Source organism: Acanthamoeba castellanii (assembly GCF_000313135.1).
Source record: "Acanthamoeba castellanii str. Neff unplaced genomic scaffold scf7180000084645, whole genome shotgun sequence".
NCBI lineage: Eukaryota > Discosea > Longamoebia > Acanthamoebidae > Acanthamoeba > Acanthamoeba castellanii.
Genome location: NW_004457313.1, coordinates 814461 through 827475, shown reverse-complemented (window position 1 = coordinate 827475; position 13015 = coordinate 814461). Strand labels below are relative to the sequence as shown.

General features: G+C 59.0%; 8 protein-coding genes across 8 annotated transcripts in view; 5 read left to right on the top strand and 3 right to left on the bottom strand.

Moving 5' to 3' along the window:
- Nucleotides 1–749, bottom strand: part of ACA1_095280 (biotin/lipoate A/B protein ligase family protein) — a gene marked incomplete at both ends in the record, with an annotated part of 974 nt that extends 225 nt beyond the window's left edge. The window contains 2 exons of the mRNA XM_004334863.1: nt 56–307; nt 495–749. Coding sequence (XP_004334911.1) covers nt 56–307; nt 495–749 — 507 coding nt within the window. The remainder of the gene's footprint in view (nt 1–55; nt 308–494) is intronic.
- A 248-nt stretch (nt 750–997) lies between these two features.
- ACA1_095270 (uncharacterized protein) lies at nt 998–2031 on the top strand (the record flags this gene model as incomplete). Its single annotated transcript, XM_004334862.1, has 5 exons — nt 998–1097; nt 1168–1360; nt 1452–1512; nt 1626–1797; nt 1919–2031. 5 exons carry the CDS (start codon nt 998–1000, stop codon nt 2029–2031), a joined length of 639 nt encoding a protein of 212 aa, XP_004334910.1.
- Nucleotides 2032–2284: 253 nt separating this feature from the next.
- ACA1_095260 (Fbox domain containing protein) lies at nt 2285–3619 on the top strand (the record flags this gene model as incomplete). The annotated part of the gene is made up of 6 exons (XM_004334861.1): nt 2285–2297; nt 2373–2514; nt 2635–2725; nt 2816–2924; nt 3010–3260; nt 3350–3619. 6 exons carry the CDS (start codon nt 2285–2287, stop codon nt 3617–3619), a joined length of 876 nt encoding a protein of 291 aa, XP_004334909.1.
- Nucleotides 3620–3780: 161 nt separating this feature from the next.
- ACA1_095250 (Cytochrome c oxidase) lies at nt 3781–4442 on the bottom strand (the record flags this gene model as incomplete). The annotated part of the gene is made up of 2 exons (XM_004334860.1): nt 3781–4148; nt 4325–4442. 2 exons carry the CDS (start codon nt 4440–4442, stop codon nt 3781–3783), a joined length of 486 nt encoding a protein of 161 aa, XP_004334908.1.
- Nucleotides 4443–4770: 328 nt separating this feature from the next.
- On the bottom strand, nt 4771–6898 carry ACA1_095240 (RNA recognition motif domain containing protein; the record flags this gene model as incomplete). The annotated part of the gene is made up of 8 exons (XM_004334859.1): nt 4771–4808; nt 4916–5026; nt 5127–5288; nt 5545–5729; nt 5864–6326; nt 6530–6569; nt 6675–6704; nt 6782–6898. The coding sequence occupies 8 exons, from the start codon at nt 6896–6898 to the stop codon at nt 4771–4773; spliced, it is 1146 nt and encodes a 381-aa protein (XP_004334907.1).
- A 361-nt stretch (nt 6899–7259) lies between these two features.
- On the top strand, nt 7260–9799 carry ACA1_095230 (Ankyrin repeat containing Ras association (RalGDS/AF6) domain containing protein; the record flags this gene model as incomplete). Its single annotated transcript, XM_004334858.1, has 11 exons — nt 7260–7430; nt 7568–7680; nt 7844–7931; nt 8019–8100; nt 8180–8293; nt 8396–8563; nt 8761–8877; nt 9026–9117; nt 9219–9390; nt 9493–9589; nt 9715–9799. 11 exons carry the CDS (start codon nt 7260–7262, stop codon nt 9797–9799), a joined length of 1299 nt encoding a protein of 432 aa, XP_004334906.1.
- Nucleotides 9800–10214: 415 nt separating this feature from the next.
- On the top strand, nt 10215–12591 carry ACA1_095220 (protein kinase domain containing protein; the record flags this gene model as incomplete). Its single annotated transcript, XM_004334857.1, has 11 exons — nt 10215–10547; nt 10648–10713; nt 10796–10915; nt 10981–11076; nt 11181–11310; nt 11546–11584; nt 11707–11799; nt 11895–11998; nt 12116–12253; nt 12410–12469; nt 12520–12591. The coding sequence occupies 11 exons, from the start codon at nt 10215–10217 to the stop codon at nt 12589–12591; spliced, it is 1251 nt and encodes a 416-aa protein (XP_004334905.1).
- A 177-nt stretch (nt 12592–12768) lies between these two features.
- Nucleotides 12769–13015, top strand: part of ACA1_095110 (uncharacterized protein) — a gene marked incomplete at both ends in the record, with an annotated part of 1189 nt that continues 942 nt past the window's right edge. The window contains one exon of the mRNA XM_004334856.1: nt 12769–13013. Within this exon, the coding sequence (XP_004334904.1) occupies nt 12769–13013 (245 nt within the window). The remainder of the gene's footprint in view (nt 13014–13015) is intronic.

The following is a 13015-nucleotide window of genomic DNA, read 5'->3' as shown; positions in this document are numbered from 1 at the left end:
CGAGCAGGGCCTCGAGCTCGCCCAGGTACCGCGCCAGGAACCGCTCGCGATTGACCCACAGCCCACCCAGGGCCTGGCCCACGCTCACGGCCACGTCGCGCAGGTCGGGGTGGGCCGACATGTCCTCGTTGACGTTGATGCCGATGCCGATCTGGGCCTTCCACGAGTCGACGTCGAGCTCCTTCTCGGTGCGCATGATCATGCCGCTCACCTTCCTGTGCCCGATCCACACGTCGTTGGGCCACTTGACGCGCGCCTCCTGCACCCCGGCGTCCTCGCACGCCCGCACCACCGCCACCGCAGACGCCTGCAGGCCGTACCTGCGACTCATGAGTCCATTTATACCATCGCACGACACACAACGCATGACACACGACACACGACACACGACACACGACACACGACACACGATACACGACCAACGACACGACCAATGACACGACAGAGGCGAGGGCTTACCAGCAGAGGTGGGTGGTGCGAAGGAGGAGGGAGACGTAGAGGTTGCCGCGGGGGGTGCTGCTCCAGGTGCGTCCCTGCTTGCGGGCCTGCGGCGCGGCCTGCTCCTCGGCCAGGACCAGCGTGCCGTGGGGCGCGCCTTCGGACAGCAGTTGCGCGCCGACGTCCATCGTGCTGGCCACCCGCGTGCGGTACTCCACCCGACGCCCGAGGGCTCGCGTGGTGAGGCTCTTCACGAACGCGTCCACGTTGAAGGACTCTGCCCCGCCACCTTCCCACAGCAAGGGGGGCATTTCAATCAATATTTCAATCAACAGCGAGGAATCACGTAGCACCATCTATACACACGATTACAGGACGTGTTGATAAGGCGCAGCACCTGAAGGCAAGCTCTCTTCCTTGTGTTCGGCCATCTGTTGCGATGCTGGAGTGGTGCCTTTTCTTGTCCCATTTCTTATTTGTTAACGCATAAATAAAAATTCATTTTTCAAAGTGAGCTATCGCCGAACCGAGGAGTGCACTACTGTCGCAGTCACACACGATGCAGCTCGCCCCGATACTCGCCCTCGTGCTGGCCCTCTTCACGGTCTTCGTGGCCGCTCAGCCGCCCATTCCCCTCGCCTCCTCCGTCTTCGCTCTCGGTATCACTCGCACCCCCCCTCAACAAACGTAGAATGGTTCTTAAGGTGGCTGTCACGGTGGCGCGTACAGGCGATGCGGACGCGGCCATCAAGCTGGAGGCCTTTGTCGACCTGCAGTGTCCCGACTCGAAGGCCGTGTGGCCCATCCTGCTTCAGCTGGCCAAGCACTACGGCCCCCACAAGCTGCAGCTCGTGGCCACCCTCTTCCCGCTGCCCTACCACCACAACGCCTTCTTCGCCGCCCAGGCACGGCCGCCCTTCCCGTAGTCAGAGGAGCACACGCCACACACACACACACGCCACATGTGTGTTTGATTGGCTGATGAATGGTGTGCAGGGTGCTGTGGTGGTGAGTGAGCTGGCGAGGAACAACACCGTGTTTTGGGACTATGCCCAGTACCTCTACGACCAGCAGGTTCACCACACGACACACACACACGACACGACACACGCACGACACGACCAACGACACAACAGATAGGCCAAGGGACACAAAGCCTCACATCATCCGCGCGCGCGTGTTTGTAGGACAACTGGGGCGATGAGGCTACGCAGGGGATTGCGCCGCTGCAGGTGATCACCCAGATGAGCCGGTACGCCCAGGCCTGCTGCAAGGTCGACCCCGCCGCCTTCGTCAAGGCCATGGGCTGGGTCTCCGCCCAGAACCTGCTCGCCCGCGTCACCTGGAAGCGCGCCGCCTGTACCGCTCTCTCTCTCTCTCTCTTTGCCCGTCAGCTTCGCTGCATATGGCGTGGCGTAGCGTGGTTCGTCTTGCTCACCAGCCAAACGTTGTGTCGGTGGCTGGCGGTGGTGGTGCGCAGCTCTCGGGATCTACGGCACGCCTCAGTTCATGATCAACGGCGTGAGCTCGTCGGCCGACGAGAGCTGGACCATGGCCGACTGGCGCAAGCTCCTCGACCCCCTCCTTCTCTAAGGAGTACGGCCAACGACTTGTTCGCCGCCCCCCCCCCGGTGCGTGTGCCATCGGCACCGCATGCCACACATTCGTCGGATTGGTGGCCCCAAAGATATTTTCTTATTTTATTGTGAATTATCTCTTCTTTTCCGCGGTCTGGCCTCCCACAGAACCAGGAGGCAAGGTAAGGTGTGTGGGCAACTCCGCCCCCCTTGGCTTCTTCTTTCTCAACCCACCACCACGAAGAAGAAGAGGACTGCAGTAGAGCCGCATGCAGACCAGTAGTAGGAGCTGGACCACAGCCCCAATAGACACAGGTCTGTCAACAGCAGCAGCAGCAACGTCATTGACGTTGACAGTGCCGCCAGTCAAGCAGGAGTGGCAGCTGCCCCCACTGCCGGACGAGGTCCTGCTGCACGTCTTCGACTACCTCGACCTCAGCGCCACTGTCGCCGCCCTACGCGTCTCGCGCCATTGGCACGAGCTCGCCAACGACCCCAGGTACCCCCTCCCTTCTAAAATGCCTGGTGGCATAATATCTGCACCATAAATTATTGTTTATTTATTTATTATTGATTTGTGCATAAAAATAAATATATAAATATATAAATAATGGTGCAGGGTGTGGAAGCGGTTGTGCGGCGAGAGCGGCTTTCCCAAGGTGGACCGCCGCCGGTTCGGCGGCGACTGGAAGCGCTGGTATCGCTGCATGGTGCGCTCTCTCCCCCAGCTCACTCGCTGAACGAGTGCGCGTGTGCTCACCACCGGCGAAACTGTGTGCGCACGCACGGCGGTGAAACAGACGGAACGCATCGCCGTGGACGCCTTCCAGAACGACTGTGCGGGAAAACCGCGTCGCAACGAATACTCGCCCATCCGCGTACTCGTGGAGCCCGACGCCAGCGTCCTCAGTACGTTAATTACCATCGCGCACGCACCACTCAACCGCGCGTTCGAGTGGCTGACGTGTGTCGTGTGTCGTGTGTCGTGGTTCAGCGTTGGTGCGGGCGATCGCGTGCAGTTCGATGACGCCGCCGCACAAGATTCGACTCTGGCGAATCGACGACTTTGAGGACAACGAGAAGGGCCTGGTGCTGCTGCAGGACCCGACCCAGAAGCTCGCCGACGCCGGCATCACCAGCAACACGGCCGTCCTCTACGAACTGCCCGACGCCCGCAACGGGTACCTGCGCCCGTGCCGTAGCTCTACATCGTCGTTGCCCGCCACGTCCAACAACAACAACAACGTACGCACCTCTGGTCTTTGGCCTGTGTGTGCGGTGGTGCTTGTGCGTGTGCGGCGTGCTTGTCGGCTAACGAGCGGTAAATTGCGCAGGTGGAGGCCCAGGGAGGAGTAGTGCGAAGTCAGCAGGCGCTGGAGAATGCGCTGCGCGAGATGGAGCTGACGGCGTCGATACTGACACGGGTCTTCTTCGACGACTACGCGATGGACGCGCACCACTATCGTGCGCAACACTATCGCGTGGACGGCGACGACACGCAGAGGGAAGAGGAGGAGGCGGAAGAGGAGGAAGAGGACGACGATGACGAGCTGCAGCACATCCTGGCCGTCAGCATGGCCGAAATGGAAAGGCGCAACGACTGAGCCTCTGGATGCTCAGGACAGTAAGAATATTTTCCAAAAATCATTTCAAATGATATAAATGGCGCCGAGAGATCGAATCTAATGTAGAACCCAAGCTTTGTATTTATTCTCGGGGAGAGCGATGAATTGAGAGAGGGGGGGAGATGGGAGGGAGCGTCCATTTAGTGGGCAGCAGACTCCTTGGCCTCCGTAGGGGGGAAGAGATCAGCCTCGACCTCGGACAGCTGGTGGAAGAGGTTGGGGCGAAGCCTGAAGACCTGGCCGCACTCGAGGCACACGGTGTCGCGTCCGCGGCGCACCTCATGCCAAAGAATGTCGTGGGGGTGGTCGGCCGAGCCCTGGCAGCCGACGATGCGCGAGGGGAACCACGAGTGGACGATGGTGGGCTCCTCCAGAGTACCGAACTTGCCGGTCAGGATAGCGTCACCCTCGTAGAGCTTCGTCCAGGGCACCTTCTCGAGGCGCTCCATACCCGTGTGCCTGGCGTCGGTGTCATCCTGCGACTCAACGTCCAGGGAAGTGGCGGGCTCTGCTCGATGGAACGAAATGGGGCTCGCTTTAGACAAAATGAAAGCATCCCATTATGATTGCTTTAAATTTCTCCGATGTGCATCCAAAATGAGCGCAGGCGGCTGGAAGTAAGCGTAGCACATAAGCCGAAGCCATCCAAGGTGATTGTTTGGGGGGGGGGTTAAATCTGCGTACCCTTGAGGGAGGCGAGCCGGAGGGCGGAGGCGGCGAAGGACCTGCGAGCGGCGAAGGCGGTCGCGTTGAGGGTGGCAGAAGTGTTGGAGAGAGCGCCCCTTCTCAAAATTCTGGACATTGTGTGCTTTGGGTAATGGACGAAGAAGAGGATTGCGATCGAAGAGAATTGATTTGTGGTCGGAGACAACCCAATACGTACACCCGTCCTCCCCACGTATTCCGGTTCAGGCGCTCAAAAGCCAAAAAAAGTCCTGGGCTCCGATTGGAAGAAAAGCAACACAAGGAATTTTGCGTAATTGCAGCACAAATATTTGCAGTGTTGTCCAATCGATGGCGACGTGTTGCTTGCGGCGAAGGCAGGGAGCGCGCGTTGTGTTGCTGGCAAGAGCACGCAGGTGTCTGACAGTCCGGATCTCTTTCTTGCAGGTCGGATGTGCAAAGGCTGTTCAGCTCTGCTTAGTGCTATCGGACGGGTTGAGCACTACTGCACTACGCGTCGGCTCTGCACGTCGATGATGAAAACTCGTTTTAGCCATCAAACCAACACCCACGTCGGCGACACGAAGGAGAGAGTGCGGCGACGTTGCGCACCATCGTTGGGGCGAGAGCCCATGCGAAGCGGATCCATGGACGGGTAGTAGGCCGAGAGCGGCACCGAGGGAGCCGACGCCCCGGGATAGCCGTGCGGCAATGGAGCATAGCCTGCAACAAACATCACCAACGGAAGCAGAGAGAAACATCATCAGCTAAACGTTGCTAACATCATAACCCCCCCTCTACACGTAAGAGGAACTATGGGTACCGCCAGGGCCGGTGGGAGGCGCGAGGCCGGGAGGCGGGGCGATGCCCGGGGGAGGGGCCACGCCGGGCGGAGGAGCGATGCCACCGACGGGTGGACCCCACGAGGCCATGGAGGGCATGAAGTAGTCCGGAGGCGGCGGCGGCAAACCCGGAGGCGGCGCACCTGCGGCAACACACGTACACAGACCAGATCATCAGCGACCACGCGATCAACGACACGACACACACGCAAGCACACGATCACCACCGGTGGTGCCCTCATCAAAGTCGGTAATCAGGGACCACTTGCTCTCCCTCTCGATCAAAGAGGAAGAACAAGCGGTTCATACTTTGTTAAACAATTTATCCTTGGGGTCCGGTTTAGGAGAAATAAATAAATAAAAAAATAAATAAAAAATAGGGGAACGTGCGACGCGTACCTCCCATGGCTGCCTGGGGTCGGCCCCACGAGACGCGGATGGGCATGTTCTTGATGGTGAGCTTGCCGAAGGTGGCCTCGGCCGCCTTCTCGGTCGCCTCCCGCGTCGTGTAGGTCACGAAGGCGCACATCTTGTCGGTCAGCACGCGCACCGACTCAAGCTCTCCGTAACCATAGAACGAATCGCTGCGCAATTGTTTTGTTTTGTTTTGTTTTAAACAAACAGGGTGAGCACTCGTGCGCGTGCGTGCGTGTGTGCGATGTCGTGTCGTGTGCGTCGTGTGAAGCCCAAGTGGGAAGAAGAGAGGCGGGGGGCGTACTGGATGTCCTGCTGGGTGATGTAGGACTGGACGTTGCCGAGGTAGAGCGTGCGCACGTTCTTGTCCTCGGGCGGCGCGAGGCCGGGCATCTCGCTGGCCCGCTTGAGCATCTTGCGCGCCACCGGATCGTTCACGCCGTAGTACCGGTCCTTGAGGTTCTGCTGGTTGAGGTCGCCCTTGTTCTCCGGGACCTCGTGCCTGTAGGGACACGTGGCGCCGCGGGTGCAGTTGCCCTTCAGGAAGAACGAGCACACGTGGGCCTCGTTACGCTTGTAGTAGGGCGTGGGGCGGGTGAGCCGGCGGAGCGTGTCGTGCACTTGGCTGTGGACGGCCTGCAGGTCGAGCTGGCCCGACGCGATCTGGCGCTCGGCCTGGTCGGCAAAGTACTCCCGGTTGGCCTCGGAGAGCGGGATCTGCTGGACGTCGCCCGTGAGCTGGCTGTCCCTCACTTGCACCGGCAGTCCTAGATGATATGATGATGAATGGCAGAAGAAAGAAGGAGGAGGAGGAAAGAGATGACACGCGCGAGTAGCACATAGAAAGAAAGAGTCAGAATCTGGTGGCCCGCAAGAATGGGATAATAGGATGGAACGTCATTCTACCAAATTCGAGATCGAGAAGGCAAGTTTGGCAAACATTTTTGAGCTTTGCACAGATTTGGCAGACTTCCGTCTTCTTGAAGCGCGCCTTCGCGCCAGGCCTCCATCTAAAGACGGTAAAGGGGCGGGCGCAAACCTGAAGCAAAGGAAGACATAATCAGCATCCCGCTTGGATCACATGCAATGTGCGGGGGGGGGGGCAAATTACGCACCTTACACTCCTTGTCGAAGTCGGCTTTGGTCTAATTCGATGATGGCCAAGAGGCAAAAACTGTTAGATTTTCAAGACCAGGGCGCAGATGAGTGTCATAAAACGTACCATCCGGACGTAGGGGTTGTCGCCCAGGCAAGTCTCGCAGAGGATGGGGAATTCAGATTGCTCCCAACCCGTACGCGCCTGATTCTTCTTAGCATGTCCTGTATCGCGGAATGACATCTTTGATGGCTAGCCTGCGATGCTTCTTCCTCAATCTATCGTTAGCTGCTTGATCTGTCTTGGTGCAAACGCCGAAACAAATAAAAAAGACGAGAAAAAGCGGCGGAATGCGAGAAATGACAAGAATTCAAAATAGTTCGCATTTTGTTGTCCCTGCCACCCAAACAGTGGAACACCAGTTGCAATTCACTCTGACCCAACGCAATGGATGATATCGATCAGCTCATAAACGACCTCGAATATGAACGTGTGGGGCGAGGTGCGTGCACTTTGGCCGTCTTAATCCCTTTTTGAATTTAAAATATGGCATTTATTTATTTATTTTGTACAAAAAGGGCGTGGCAAGCTGGAGGCGCCAATGATGGGCGTCGGCTCGGCGTTCGGGCGCCAGCCATCGTGGGCGCAGATGAAGGAGCGCATCCGGATGGGCCTCATCACTCCCACCTCGGTGCTCATGTCGTCTGTCTCCCTCCCCACCACTCCCGCGGGCGGAGCCTTGGGCGACCCCTCGACCGGCAGCTACATCCCACAGGTACGCCCTCCTCTCTGTTACCCTCTTTTTTTTTCTCGCTCGTGTGTGCGTCGTGTGTCGTCGCGTCGTGTCGCGTCGTGGTGCACATTACACACGGTCGTGTCGTGTGGTAACGAATGTGGCGTCGGCGCTCACAGGGCACGGGCGTGGTGCGAGAGAACGGGTTCGTGGTCCAGTCGCCCTTCTTCGAGGTGTGCCCCAACTGCACCTCGACGGACATCTCCTCCAACCGCGCGCGCGGCTTCTCTCGGTACCTCTCGCCCCTTTCATTCTCATCTACGCTCTGAGCTACCTCGCTCCAGGCGGGCACCACTCACGCCGCGGCGTGTCGTGTGCGTGGTTGTGCGTGTTTGCGTGGTCGCCATGTGTGTGTTGCGTGCGTGTGCGTGTGCACCGTGCGGATGACGGGGCAGGTGTGAAAAGTGTTACTACACCGTGGACCCCACCAACCGGCCCAGCCGCAAGGAAATGGAGATGATGGGCCGGGACAAGCAGGGCGAGGTACCCAAGCACTCACTCACTCCTTCCCTATGGTCCCTCCTCTACGCTCCCGAGTCTCACGCGTTTCTCGAATCGTCGTAACCACAGCTCTACGTCGGCACGAAGCCGCTGCCGCAGCTGCTGCAGACCACCGTCTCGCACAATGCCAGGATCCTCGCCGGCGGCGGAGGTACCACGACCTCAAGCCTTCCCTCTTTCGTTCTTTCTTCAGCCCTTCTTGCTTGTTTCGTTCTGACAATGCGGTGCAGCGCAAACGGAGATGATGTACGAACTATTCCACGCTTGTCAGAGCAACAACATCAAGAAGATCACCGAAATCCTGGACCGAGGCATCGACGTTAACTGCGTCGACTTTGACACTGGTACGCACGACCGCCGCACATAGAGCACTCGCACACACGCACGCACACGCACGCGCGCGCACACACACACACTGACAAGGCAGCGTGGGATGGACCACACAGGATCGACGCCGCTGCACTGGGCGTGCGCCAAATCGCAGCAGCACGCGATCCGGTTGTTGGTGGAGCGCGGGGCCAACATCAACGCCCAGAACAAGCGCGGCGTGACGCCGCTACACTCGCTCATTCTCAACCGCATCGAGCCCCTCGCCTTCTGGCTCATCCGCAAGGGTACTCTTTTTATTTATCCTAAAAACTATTATTCTTTTTATTATTATTCTCTGTCGTGTGTCGTGTCGTGTCGTGTGCTTTGACGACGGCCTGCAGGTGCGCCCGCATGCTATCGCCTGTGTGTCGTGTCGTGTGCTTTGACGACGGACGGCGACCTAAACTCTTTTTTGATTTGTATCGACCGCACGCAACCATAGGTGCGGACATCATGTTGACGGACAACGAGGGCCAGACGCCGGCCGATCTTGCCCTCCCGTGGACGCAGCAGGAAATGAAGGAGATCTTCGCCGAGGTCAAGGCCGGCAAGGTTGTCCGTACGAGCCCCCCCCCCCCGCGCTGCATACAATCAGCGCCGTGCGATCGCTCACCGCAACCGAACGCATTCCTGCTGGGCTGTGCGTGCGTGCGTGCGTGCGTCCGTGCGTGCGTGCGTGCGTGTTGTGTCGCTGCCCTCGACGACAGAAACGAACGATCCGGCGCCGCGTGTCATCCCCGCGGAGAAGCGACCCGAGACGCTTCCCGTCAAGCCCGAGCCTGTCAGCGTCGTCGAGCGGGTACTCCCTCACGCGACCATCGACCCCCCGTGCCCTGCAGTCTAGTCATCTCACCGCTGCGTGTTTGTCGTGTGTCGTGTGTCGTGTGGCGCGGTGAGCAGGAGGTGATGAAGATATTCCTCAAGAACGAGGCCTACAAGAGCTTGGTCGTCACCTCCGACACCACGGCCAAGCAGATATGCGACCAGATGGCCGAGAAGCTCAATCTGGGCAAGGACTTCGGCAAAAACTTTGATGTCACCGAACGCGTCAAGCGCGGCGAGCAGTACATGGGTACCTCCTCCCACCACCGCCACTCCCCACCACCCACCTTCTTCTTCATTCTTATTGCTGAACATTTTTGTTGATATATGCTGTCATATTTTCTCTACTTAGAGCGCCGATTGGACGGCAATGCCAACATATTCGATCTCAAGTCCAAGTGGCCCCTGATCTTCGGCGACTCGGGCAACGAAACGTCCCTCCACTGTCGGTTCGTTTACACCCCCCCCCCAACCAACCAACACCAATGCATTGCTCTTGTTAGGGCAGACCTCTAATAGGCGTCGTCGCTGTCCTCGGGTTGTGTTTGGTTTGGGACACATCACACACACACAGGTTCATTGTCAACGTGAAGCGCGGGTGCTCGGGCAGCATCCAGGAGAAGTTCAGGGAGGCCATCTACGGCGGCGCCACCAACTAGAGCTCCCCCTCGAGCTATTTGTCGTTCCTCCTCCCCTCCTTCAAAAACGTTTGTTCGTTTGGGAGGCGCCCCCTTTGTATCTTGCACAACTCGTGGTTGCCGCGGATCAAGATACTAGGTTACCAAAGTATCCTTGGTAACTTATTAATTTATCCATTGGTTTTGAACTTTTCACTCTCTGGTTGTCGGCTGCAGCGAGTACGCGAGCGTACCCGCAATCCTTCTCGCCGTCCTTCTTCTGCTCCAATCTTCTGGGTTTCATCTTGTCGTTGGGTTGGGTTTCATCCTCAACCGAATCTCCAATCTTTACCCAATTGGTACCGCCCTTTCTCGCACCAATCAATCTCCGTATGTGAGCCTCGAGGAAGGAAGGGGGGTGGTGTCTAATCGTTGGCCATTGAAAAAAGGGGGAGAGATGGGCAACAACCCCTCCTCGTCATCTTCGCCATCTTCGTCGTTGGTCGGCTCGCGCGAGGGCACCCCGAAGCTGGGCCGCCGGGGTACCGCGCTGACCAACCTCGGCCGCCGCAACTCGACCAACAGCAGCGCCCGGCGCGGCAGCGGTCAAGCGGCGGCCGCGACCTCGTTGGAGGCGCCGGCGGAGTTCATCACCAACGAGCCGCCCGTTGCGTGGGCGGCCTCGTGCGAGGACTCGTCCATCCCGCCTCCGCCGCCGCCGCGTCCCGTACGCGAGATCCTCCGCAGCTTCGTGTCGAAGCTCGACCCCTTCACCCTCTACGCCGACCCCGTACCCAACCCTGACCGCACACGCACACGTTACCACACACGCGCGGAAATGCTAATATCCGAAATCTGATGTTGATGATGTTGATGTGCGACCGCGACAGGTGAAGGTGGGCGAGGGTGCGTCGGGAGCCGTCTATCGTGCGACCGACCTCCGCTCGAACACATACGTACTGCGCAGAACTTTCACACACGCGTGCGCGTGCTGGCGCGTGCGCGTGCCTTAATCTGCCGCTGTGCGTGCGTGTGCAGGTGGCGATCAAGCAGATGGTGATGGAGAACCAGGCCATCCCCGAAGTGCTCCTCTCCGAGATCGAGGCACTCGCCCTCCCTGCAGCCTCTCCTTTCAGGCACCCCGCTACAGCTAATCCTGTATGTGTGTATGCATGTGCATGTGCGGTGATGCGTGTGTGTGCGTGTGCGATGCCCAACCACAGGTGATGGCGGATGGGCAGGGGTGCGTGAACAGCGTGCAGCTGCTCGAGGCCTACATCGTGCCCGCACCCAACCCGAGAGAAAAGGACCAGCTCTGGGTACGCGGACTTCATGCTTGCGTGTGCGACTCGTCGGTAACCACCGAACTGATGATTGACTCTCTTCGCTTTCGCTCTTTCTGTGGTGTCCGCGTGGCGCCAAGGTGGTGATGGAGTACCTGAGCGGGGGCAGCCTGGGTGCGCTCCTGCGCCTCTTCGGCACGCTGCCAGAGGACAAGATCGCCTACGTGTGCCGCGGCATCGTCAACGGCCTGCACCACTTCCACAACATTCGTACGCGCTATTCCGTTGATCCCCTCCCCCCCCCAATTCCGCCTTGCTAACACAAGCACGCACACGACACGACCAACGACACGACACGACACGATAGCGCGACCAATCGTGCACCGGGACATCAAACCTGGTACGTGACGTCACCCTTAGATGATGAATGCGATTACACGTAGCATGCGGTCTGCCTCTAATCGTGTTTTTCTGCATTCCAATTCAACCCCCTCCATCCATCCAGATAACATCCTTTTGGGCTCCGATGGGGCCATCAAGATCAGTGCGTGCACACTTCACGAACACGAAACGACACATGCGGCACACCACATATATGCCGCCATCACATCTCGTGTGGGGACGAGGGCTGCAATGGGCCACTAACCGACCCCACTAATCACGCAGTCGATTTCGGGTTCTGCGCGCGGGTGGGCGAGGGCAAATCATGCGAGGACCAGGTGGGCACCACCTACTGGATGGCCCCCGAGGTCATCAAAAGTAGGTCTTCCTTTTATTCCTTTTGTTCTTTTTTATTCTTCAATAATGGGCTCCTTCAATTCTGACTGGTGCTCTGACCACTGGCCATGCGACAGTCAAGGGCGCGTACGACTGCAAGGCCGACATCTGGAGCCTGGGCATCACCGCCGTGGAGATGTTTGAGGGCGAACCGCCCTACGCCGACCAGACCTCCACGCGGGTACGCACGCATTCGCCACCGCACACACCACCGCACACGCACGCGCATTCCACGCCCATGGGCCACGCAGTATTTATTGTGTGGCGGCTCATCAGACAATACGTGTGGCCGGCGCAGGCGGAATTCCTGATCGCGGCCAAGGGGCGGCCGCCCTTCAAACAGCCCCAGAGCATGTCACCCGAGTTCCGCGACTTCATCGAACGCTGCACCGTGTTAGACCCCGAGATCCGGCCGTCAGCCGCCGACCTCCTCCACGTACGACATCCCCCCGCCCACCCACACCCCGATCCTCTCTTCTTCGCTTCTGATCGCCCGGGCATTGGTGGGCATTCAACGCACACGCACGCACACTCACCACCGCACACATGCAACACGCGCACACTGCGCCTGTGCGTTCCGGAACGCGCGCAGCATCCGTTTTTGCAGCGGGCGTGTGAGGCCGCGGAGCTGGTGCCCTTCATCGAGCGATCGGTGCAAGAGACCGCCAAGACTCTGCTCCCTCCCCCCACCTACGCCTGAAGGGCCAGTGGAACCTCACCGCGGCTCTGTTCAACAACCTATTGAGTACCAGCACCCTGGTATATGTACATTAACATGAGGTGCGGCGCATTACTGGAAGGGGAACGATCTCCGTATTTTTGCCTCAACTTTTCGATAAGCCTCTCGGGCGGAAATATCCCAGCTCTCCGCATGCTTTTGTCGACAGATGGACAACGAGTGACGCGTCCAGCTCTCCGAAGTTTAGGTTGTAAAACGCACCACTCCGGAAGATGAAGTTGGCGATGGCGAGGCCACGTCACTTTGTGTTGTGGGTCCTCTTGTTCGCCGTCGTGCTTCTCCTGGTCGCCTTCTCCACCCATCTGCACGGACCCTTCTTCCCGCCCGGCCCCCGCCCGATAGCTCTAACTCCGACACTCAGCGAGCGCGCCTGGGCGGCCCCAGTGACGACCAAGCTCGATCCGTTCCGCGTGCCCTGGGGCACCTTCGTCTCGCAGCCGTCGGGGCGGCGCGTGCAGT